Raw genomic sequence first — 10,308 nt, 5'->3', positions numbered from 1 at the left:
ACAGGCTTGTGGGGTTGGAGATTTACCCGCGTGGGCGCTATGCCCAGAAGAATGACCCGTCCAAAGCCAAGATTGGACCGTTTGACTGTGGCTTGCAGCGGTCAGTGCTATAATTCTGTCAAAAACAGGAGTCGGAGGGCATTAGAGTGTGTTCATGTTGGCATCATATTTGCAGTTGACCTCTCGGATGTTGGATTTGCCAGGCGAGAAAGGACCCTTGTAGTGATCGATCGAGGATACAGGGGCTAGATCAACTGCCGGGTTACGTCACATCCTCAACTCGACTGTTGACTGTTGGATCACGAGATGGCCTTCTAATGTATGGCCACACCAGAAACTGAACGGACATTAAATCCTGCAGGTTACGAACCAGCCTTCTTGGTGGTCAACCAACTTTAACTTAATCTCTTACCAACCGATCTTTACGTTTCATGGTGTCCCGCTTCCTGGTAGTAGATCCAGCATCGAGGCGGCGATCTCGGCCTCTGGAGAGCCCCTTGTTAGTCCCTCGAGGTTCGGCCCGTACGTCAAGAATTGACTTTGTAGTCCCTGATGGGGCTCACAGGGTTGTCAATTTCGTAATGACATAGCGTATACATATGAAGATGCTCGTTCTCCCTCTTATCACTATAGTGATTCTATCTACTCCTAAACGCCATCCATTCATCCTATCTTTAATCATATATGCATTTCCATGTCTCTAACCACCGGGTATCAACCAATACCAATGCAATGCAATGCCAAATGCAAACTGGAAAACAACTCATAATACACGCTTGCTTGAACTACCATCCCCCGTATAACCAACCCTTCTTCTTCTGTGCATTGAACAGCTCATCTTTGATCTCTTGCACAACCGCTTTAACCACACCCTTCGTGGCCCTTTCGCTTATCGTCAATGAGTCGTAGAATAAATGGTCGTTCTCAACTGCACAGTCAGCCGTGACCTTGTCTTGATCGATAGTGAGATCAGACATATCAGCCTTGACACATGAAGTCCAGACATCGGCGAATCGCATCGTCGCGTTTGGTGACATTGTACCGCGTCCTCGCAGATCTACCACCGCCGCATGCTGCATCTCACCCTCTGTCATAGCATCGAGAAGCACCTTTCCAATGTCCACCGCCAGCCCGTTACGCATGGGGTATGGAGCTTGGATAACACGCTCGTCCTCGTATGTCTTTTTCGCCGAGTCTTTTGTGTCTTCGCTGTGCTCAACTGGCTCAACACTCTCGGCTCTCTTGCTCTTGCTTGATGCCTTGTCCTCAGAAGCCGGCTTCTGGGGTTTCTTGGTCGATCTCTCAATCCACTCAGCAACTGCAAAATCTACCTCTTGATTCCAGTATTTGGTCAGCTCCGCGGCATTTCGTGTGTGCTCTACTACGCTGTTGGGTGCTGGTGGCGCCTGTCGAGTTTGCCACGCCGGTGTCAAGGATATATCGAATATCATGGGCGCTATAATGCGAAAGCTCTCGAACTTGCGTTTGTCGACACTATCCAGAGCGCCGGGTGCCGTCAGCTCTCTAATCTGGGTTTCGGTCGCATTTGTCCAAAAGTCCGAGTACGCAATGGAAGTTGGGTCTAATGATCGTTCGTAGAGTATTTCAGCCTGGTCAAGGATAACTCTCGCCATATCTGTAATAATATCTTCTGACTTCGTCCTTGGCATTGCGGCCATGTTCCAGACTTCCCAAGTGCCGAAGCTGAAGATCCAGAGCGTTTCGCGCGGGGGAATTTCAGGTGGTGGCATCGTGAGGAAGGTCTTCACTTGGCTGGCTAGGTCAGGGACTTTGTCTGGAGTTGGGTACTGTTTAGAAATGTAGTTGTAGTCAAAGGCTGGCTTCTTCTTCACGTCTGTATGTTTTGTGATGTTGAGAAGATCTTTGACGCCTTTTTGATGGAGTTCGTTGCTGATGAGGCCCCTGTTCGGTTGACCATCTGGCACAAATGAGAGATAAGAACTGCAGTTGAGCTAAGTATCTGTTAGTATGTAAGACCGATATCACATTATCGAACTTTGGTAACTAACCTCGTCACATAATTCTTCTGTCCATGTTTTGCGTCGGGGATCTTTGACATTACCCACGACATCAGGGGATCCAAACACCACGATCCTCAAATTTGATTCGGGTTCTGGCTCATGTCTACCCCAAGAAAGTAATCCAGTGTAGCTGTTTCCGAGCTGTCCACCTGATAGTCGATTCGGTAATACGCCGAAGATAAGAAAGCTGGTGAAGAAGATGGCAGCGATTTGAAGGATAAGCTTAGGCGCGCCGCGCCAAACGCGAGTAGAGCAAAAGATGAAGACATTTTTCCCACCAAGTCTACCCATGACAGAATCTTGACTGTCACGGCGGCTTGGGAGTTGATGATCGAGCTCTGCGGGTGATTTCCATCGTGCTTGAAACATGATGCGCTAGAGTCGAATAAGAGAAGTGACTGAGAGAAAAAAGGCACGGCGATTTCAAGTACTGCTGTGGGCCATGGGCAAAACGTATATGTTGTTTGGTGCTGATGTGGCTGAGAAATTATAGACAGAAATAGGATAAGTTCTAGAACTAGAAAATGCAAATCCTTTGCCGATGATCCGGTGGTGGACGCCCAATTCGTGGAAGTGGCCTCTTGAAGTGATCGAGTGCACGTTTTGAGAGGAATGTAGCCGGTGGGAAACAGTGATTAACTCTGAGCGAGGCGTTTCGAAAGCAGGACGGATGAGAAGCTAGAAACGGCTTCAAGGGAGATGTTGTAGAGAGTAAAGGCTATGACAGGGTGTTATGCGATGTTTGAAAGTCTAAGACGAGAGAGTTTGAGGTTGACAGGAGCAACTCCTAGAGCAGAGATCAGAGGCTATTGCGAAAACAAGGCTGTAAATAAGATGAAATAGAATTTATGGGGGAATAAGCGATTGATTTATCAGGGATACGCCTCGGGGATAACAAGTCGAGTGGTTACGTTTCTACTAAAACTAAAACTGAGGTAAGTGCAGTAACCTCCGATGAAATAGATGCAACAGTCATTGCCAAGCCATCTCTCATCACAACTTGTTGCGCGGCCAAGACCTTTCACAGACTTGGTATCGCGGGATGTGGTGAGCCTAAAGCGATTCAGGAAAGGGAGGACAAGGCAGAGACGAGAGATTAGAGGCATCCTTGTATGGAGAGTGGATTTCCATGTGGCCAAGAGAAATGGACCAGCGAATCTCATCGAATTGTCTCTCATCCTCTCCTGAATCTCTCTCTCGAGACGATTGAAGCCAACAAGAAACGTCACGTCACGGTTACAGCGGGATCCGGCCGGCGTGTATGTACCCACATCCCGGTGCCGTCTTCCGGCCTCGTCATCCGTGGCAGCAACGTTGTTCTCCCACTGAGAACCCGTTATTTCCTTTGGCCTTCACTTTGTCAAGTTAAATTAGTCCCAAGAAATGCGTCGTCAGCAGTGGAGTCTGAGCCTCCCCCCAGACCCAAGTCAAGTCAAGTCAAGCTAGAACCGAAGCCACGGGTGAGCACAGGCCAAGAATCTCAACTTCCAGAACTCGACTTGAGGTCTAGGTATTGTTGATGGTTTGTGGGGAAGTGAGTGAATGAGTGCAACTCAGCCGTTGATCACTGAGTGATGTGCTGCAGGCTTGGTCCAATGTTTGTTTTTCGTGACCCGCAACCGGCAATAACGCACGAGACAAACTTGATGCCTCCAGGGTAACGATGCACCCGGTTGATCACCAACGGGTATTGTATCACACAAGTAGACACAATCACTATTGTCTTGACATCCTCTTTCATCCAGCATCAATCTCTTTTTCTTCATTATTTACTGCCAAAGTAACTAAATCCTACGTCATTCTTATTTTCCCACGTTCGGAGCGCTCGGTTACGCCAGATATAATTTAATGAGCGCCCAGCCTCTACCGCCTGCATCTCACCAGTAATCGACTCATGATGAGGTCTGCCCAGGAATTCTACTGCCTACAAGTCTTGGGGGACTAACAATGGATCCAGTCTCTGTGTTACTCTATTCGAACAGACAAAAGAAGTTTTTATCATATGATAATGTACCCCGAGCTTTTCCCAGACATAAAACGAAGATATCTTCAATCAGAAGATCATGGGCCGAGCAAGCCATCGCCAAGAACCACCACATATCGAAAATGGTCTAGAATAAACGGCACTCTCCAACAGCATTCCTCACATTCGCCTATTAGATCTTTTATTTCCGTCCGTCAGTGAGAACTGAATGCCGTGATTCCGACACCTTCAGCCATCGTGCGCAGGTATTGCACACTGACCTGATTGTTTGAGGCTCTCAGCTCGGCAACGCCGCGTTAGTTCACCAAACCTCACAGCCTCGTGGCTCAGGTCAGCGTTGAAAGTTGAAGACTTCTGAAACCGTGGCTGCCGCTTTGTTTGCTTTTTCTATTTTTGGACTCAACAGATGACAGCTGACTGAATCACGAGTACCAGTGAGCTCGAGTAAAAAGATTCATCGCTTTCTGATGTGAATGTATCGTGTCATGCCCCGATTCCACAGATGCGATTAAGCTTTGATCGACATTATCATTCACTTACGTAATCCTCAGCAGTGTTACACAAGCTTGAAATGGGAATGTTACTCGATGACGCACAGAAACGGAGGGGAATTGCTCGACATGGCTGCTTATTCACAGCTGAATAGCCTCGCCTTGTTATCGACGATCCATTTGTGTACATATTTGATGGAGCATGTCTGGTCGAGAGGTCAGCTCCAGTTACCTGTTGCGAGAGTCAATTTAACATGAGCCGTCTCAGATAAGCTTAATCGCCATGGCCAACACCATCGCATATCCATTCACCTATTGGGAATGTCATGATAGTTGGCATAGCGGTTGCAAAGTTTATGTCATTAGACTCTAGGGGATTAACCTTATCGGCGTGTTGGCTGCCACCCACGTGCTTCCATCGTCTTGGCAAGTTAGACTATGAGCGAAGCATTGAGATGCCGTATAGCAGCCCATCAGAGGCCATGTCATGGGTGTCGTTGATACTGCATATGATTTCCTCCGATGCACTAGATGGGCTGAATCATGCTCGGAGATTGCCACGGTATAAGTGGCAGAGCCAAGATACTTAGCGAATAGAAATCATGTCTTATAACAATAACCTGTCTGAGACTTCTATAAGAACAGGAACAAAGCTCAACCCCTTTGCCAAGCCGAGACCCATTGTACAGACTCTAGGCCCGGTCAGAGACTATCTCGATTACCACTTATACGTAAAGAGTTGAAGGGCGAGCTTGTGTGAGTAGATGTAATTAAAACTGCCCTTTGTCCACAGCAAGGGAGACTCTGTTTTAAGATGAATTCGCCCCGAAAATGACAAATATTCATGATCAAAGAAAACGCATTGTTTGCGCAAATTTTTTGCTCTTAATACTGCTGTTAATTGGAAGGGATAGGGATTTCTTTTTATAGACTTGGCGCAAAGCCTGGTTTACTTTGCTGTAACAGAAGCCGGCCCCACTACCGACGACAACGCTGTAGGACTAAACTAAAAGCCCTACTTGTCAAAGCTAATTGCTTGGTTCTCTCATTGAGTTTGTTGATTGTAACAACTGATGATACAGTTGATTTAAATATTCTCTTGAAAGAACATCATTGTTGTTCTGCTGATTGGACTTGAGAAGCCGCGTCAGAGTCGTATTCGAGTGGCTTATGCACGTGCAACTCATCCTTGCCTTGTCTTGCCATTGCCAGGCTTTTGGATCGGGTCCCTTGAAACTGTAAATCCGTCACCAACCACGCATCGGGGTCAGGTCCATTAAGTTAGTCAGGTTGTCACTTTGTCTCCTCAGCCTCCTCCCAACAACATCTCATCCCATCATTTCCATCGCAGCAATCTACATCGACTATACCGCCGAATTCTCCGAGCCTCTCTGCATCAGCACCAGCCTCACCCAAAAACATACTTCGGCTATCGCTGCGTTGCGTTGCGCTGCGCATTTAGAAACAAGCTTACGCTCCCTTGCTGCCCACTATCGATACCCGGGCTCTTCTCACGCCCAAAGCCCAAGCAAGACACCCTATCGATCGACCACTATGTTTACGTTGTCTCTTGCGACTGCGACCCCTTGAGTCATGCCATGATCGCGTCTCGATCGCCTCCTTCGCCTACTGTTTGCTTCGCCCTACACTACACCATCGGGTGCTGCCCCACGGATGCGCTGCCCTTTTCTCACTACGTATCGGTTCCCTTACGCAAGCTCGAGCGCGGAAGCGCTCCCCCCACCCAGCCGCCGTCGACATTTTGATTCACTCTCCTTGACGCAGACCTCAGCCGGTTCTTCGGTATGCTGTCCCATCTGAGGTTCCACAGGCGAGGGCCCTCGAATCCTGCCTCGCCTACTCCCGATAATACTCCTACTTCGCCTACATCCACTGTGCCTTTCTCTCCCGATGCACTCTCTCCGGAACTGCGACCGACCTCGTCGAATCCTTCTGCATTGCCTCCCACTCTACCACCCATAGCCCGTGTTACCACAGAGGACCTTGGGAAATCACGAGATAGCCGCCAAAATGCTGCCACAAGCCCGCTAGATCCTCCTCGACCGCAACCCAACTCCAAAAGCTCATCTAACAAAGGATCATTCATTGGCGGTGTCGCTCTTAGAAAGTATCAGCGGGATTTGGAAGCTCAGGCTCTTGAAACTGCGGACAACGGAAAAGGACCCAGTCTACATGGGCAACATTCAGCATCTCAACCATCATTGACCTCAAATAACGCTCCTTTGCGGCCATCGCCACAAGTTCTGAGGAATACGAAAGCCGCATCCTCTTTCAGTACACCTACAGATCTTCAGCACTCAGCCGCTGCGCCTACCGGTCGCCGTCCTGCAGGTACCCGACTGGTTACAGAACTCCCCTCGCTTACACAGACAATAAGCAACACCGAAATCCCCAAGCCCAAAAAAGGGCTACCTTTTCTTAAAAAACCAATGTCGACTCTATTGATGAGGCGCAAGAACAGCCAGCATGCTCCTGACTTGCGCCCATTACCCTTGGCTCGACGCGGGGAGGATCCGATATATGACCCTCGTATCATGGGAACTCGGGTCCATGATTTCAGTGCCCCGCGACCCAAGAGGAACACCCCAAACAGGGAAACAGTGCAGCCTCCTTTCGCCTCGCCAGTCCCTAATTCCGCTCCCCTTCCCAATCAAGAGAGGTTTTTGAATCCAGCTGCCAATCAGGCAGATGAGACTCCTCTCTCGGCCACACCTTTAACCCAGCGAGAGCCTAGTAATGCCTCCGAGTCTATTTACTCCCAAGATTCCAGGGCCCTCAAGATGACGCCAAGCACTGCATCTACTGCTGCTCAAATCCCTGCAGCAGAGATGGCCGCCCTCGCCTTGTCAGATGCGCCTCCCGTGCCTCCCAAGGACAACGCTCCCATCTCGGTTCAGCCAAGGTCGCCTCAAGCATCACGGTTGATCGATAAAGAAGCATACATCCATGAGAGATCCACTTCACCTCGGGCTGGTAGATCGAGAGGTCCCTCACTGTCTGGATTGTCAGGCAAAGACATCCCTTCTGCGATCCCTCGACATATGAAGAGTACCTCCTCAAGGTTTAGCTTTGACATGATTGGCGCTGCAAAACAAGAGAAGCTTCTTGAGGACAGGCATCGACAACGAGAGCTCGAGAAGAAGACGGCTGAACCCGCTGCAGCTCGAGACTCGCGTTTTGATGATTTTGATGACGATGGTTTCGATTACGATGCAATGATGGAAGACGATGGTTTCGAGGAAGATATTCCTATGGTCGGTGATGACTATGATGATATGGACGACGGCGGATTCAACGGTGAATTCAATGACCACATAGATAACCATCTGGATAATAACATGAACAACACGCTGAACAACCCCATAGGCAGGCATCTCGACAACAACCTAAACAATACGCTAGGCAGAAACGTGGTTGACGACCAAGACGATGAGCTTGATCCAGATAACGATCAAGAGAACTTCTCTGGCTTCGTCTTCCAACGATCGGGCCCTACATCGTCGTTGACAAGCCCACGCAGCGCAGGCTTCTTGCCAACCCCGAGGGATGCAGAAGGCAATCGGATCGGATATGCTATGAGTCAATACACACCGAATATACTCGGAGAATTGTCTCCCAACCTCCCCCTCGACCAACAACTGAATCAAGAGATGCAGGCAGGTGGACTGGGGATCCAAGGACTGGACGTTCCGAGAGTGCCCAGCCTGGAGAATGAGGCTGCATTCCAGAAGAACCAAGACTTGCCACCAATTGACACAGGGCGCCAATTAAATGATGAGGAGCTCTATTATGATGATGGGATGCTGGAATTCGAGAGGAACGAGTTTGCTGAGGATCTTGCTGCCCCTCCAGAATGGGATGATACCCCTTTTGACGAGTCGATATTTGACAACAATGATACCGATCAATTCGGTCGACCGATCGCAGGAGCATTTGCGAATGCATTGCAACGATCCGCGAATCAAGATGAGCCGAATCGATCGTCGGATATGACAGCGCCATTCTCTGCGGGTTCAGAGATGTCCAAGACTACGGCCCATACATCACTCAGTGTTGAGGAAAAGCAACCTGTCGAGCCTGAGGCTCCCCACGACAGTCCCAAACCTCAATCACCTCCTGGCCCTTCAGCTATGGTCCCTTCGTCATCACCTCCTAGCAGTGGTACCATGGCGGCTTACCAGGCTGCTCTCGCTGCCGCAACTTACAAGGCAGCAGCATCGGGCAAATTTCAACGGAGTTCTTCGCCAACGGCTGATGAAACCATTCTATCTGAGCCAAGCCAATCGCCTGATACACCAGACCGCGATAATTCTTTTAGGCAGGACGACTATGAGAGCTTTGATGATTACGGTGGCTACAACGACTCTTATGAAGACATGGCCGATTTCGAGCTCGATGACGATGCTATTATTGCTGAGGCCAACGCAAGCGCTCTGGCTAATGACTGCGATGGGTGGTATGGCCAGGAATTCAATTTCTACTCAGCCCCAGCTGGCCAGCAACAAGGACCCGAGTTTGAGTATGCTAATGGTGGCTTCTTCGGACCCAAGAATGGCTTGGATCGCAGCACAAGTGGACGCATGATCTCAAGGGAGCCGAACTTGACACCTATCACAGAGCGGTCGGAGTATTCCAACAGAAACTCGTTCATGAGCCTTGGTATGCCTGGCTTCAGCGGAACACCTCTGCAGAGTCCTGGTCTAGCTCAGCTTGCTCTAATGGGTGATCGTGGCGACGAGATGACATTGTCTGCCCTACTCCGTCTTCGATCCAGGGCTTGGGGTGGCTCTCAAGCCAGTCTTGTGTCTAGCCAGAATGGGTCCCCTCGGTCAGAAAGAGGTGACCTATCTAGCTCACCATGGGGTCAGAGTATTATGAGCCCAACGACCTTCCATACTCGAAAGAACTCGGTCCTATCCACCATTAGTCATGACTCGGACAGTGTGAGCGCGTCAGGAAGCCCGACTTTGACAGGTGGCATTCCCGGTCTGACTTTGTCTCCTCCTCCTGTCCCGACACTGGCCAAACTTGACACCAGTGTTAGAGGGGATGTCCCGGTAGCGCCTCTAAATATTAGCCGGCCCCCATCAAAGTCTTATGACAACCCTATCTCTCCGATATCCGATGCTGAGAGCATGCCGGCGTCGGCAATGGTGAGCCCTCTGGAGACTTCGAACAGGGCTAGCATGGTTGAGCCAGGCTCAGCTCCAAAGCGTCCGGGTATGGGCCATCGACACAAAGGCTCAGCTGATAGTATATCATACGTCAAAGAGGAAGATAGTGGAGCTACGCGCTGGGTCATGGAACGACGACGCACCGGGGAATCTGGCCAGATTGAGATTCTCGAACGAGAAGTTCTTGAAGGAGGGCGAATATAGGATATGATTCGCTGTTGTTGTTTTATGAATGACTAGATACGACCAACGGAAAAGGAACAAACTGATACACCATGGCATGAGGAGTTTGGATTGGGATTGGATATACACAGTAGACACCGGTGCGAGCCGTAGGCCCTCGAATATAGGAGCCTAGGCCATGGACAAAACAGAAGGGAGGAGCACAAAAGTCATTAATGGTGTTGCGGAGCTATATATGGGGGACACAAGCACTTATAGCTTTTGCGTTGTTGTTTGTATATAATTATGGACGATGAGAGTCTCAGTCATACCTAGACTAATCATCAGAGATATAACAGAGCGTACAAAAAGGAACGACTCATCCTACCATTGCGGCGGTGTCTGGTGTTCGGCGTAAGGGACGTTTTATGACA

At 49.5% G+C, this 10,308-nt stretch overlaps 2 protein-coding genes across 2 annotated transcripts; one reads left to right on the top strand and one right to left on the bottom strand.

Annotated features, from left to right (window-relative positions):
- Window positions 1–342: 342 nt before the first annotated feature.
- On the bottom strand, window positions 343–3,775 carry FOXG_12676 (uncharacterized protein). Its single transcript, XM_018392509.1, has 2 exons — window positions 2,031–3,775; window positions 343–1,973 (listed from the first exon to the last, which is right to left on the bottom strand). Exons 1-2 carry the CDS (start codon window positions 2,409–2,411, stop codon window positions 786–788), a joined length of 1,569 nt encoding a protein of 522 aa, XP_018251026.1. The 5' UTR covers window positions 2,412–3,775; the 3' UTR covers window positions 343–785.
- Window positions 3,776–6,322: 2,547 nt separating this feature from the next.
- On the top strand, window positions 6,323–9,916 carry FOXG_12675 (uncharacterized protein; the record flags this gene model as incomplete). Its single annotated transcript, XM_018392508.1, has 1 exon — window positions 6,323–9,916. The coding sequence occupies one exon, from the start codon at window positions 6,323–6,325 to the stop codon at window positions 9,914–9,916; it is 3,594 nt and encodes a 1,197-aa protein (XP_018251025.1).
- Window positions 9,917–10,308: the final 392 nt, after the last annotated feature.

This window comes from Fusarium oxysporum, chromosome 9 (genome assembly GCF_000149955.1).
Source record: "Fusarium oxysporum f. sp. lycopersici 4287 chromosome 9, whole genome shotgun sequence".
NCBI lineage: Eukaryota > Fungi > Ascomycota > Sordariomycetes > Hypocreales > Nectriaceae > Fusarium > Fusarium oxysporum.
This window is presented reverse-complemented; position numbering and strand designations above follow the sequence as displayed.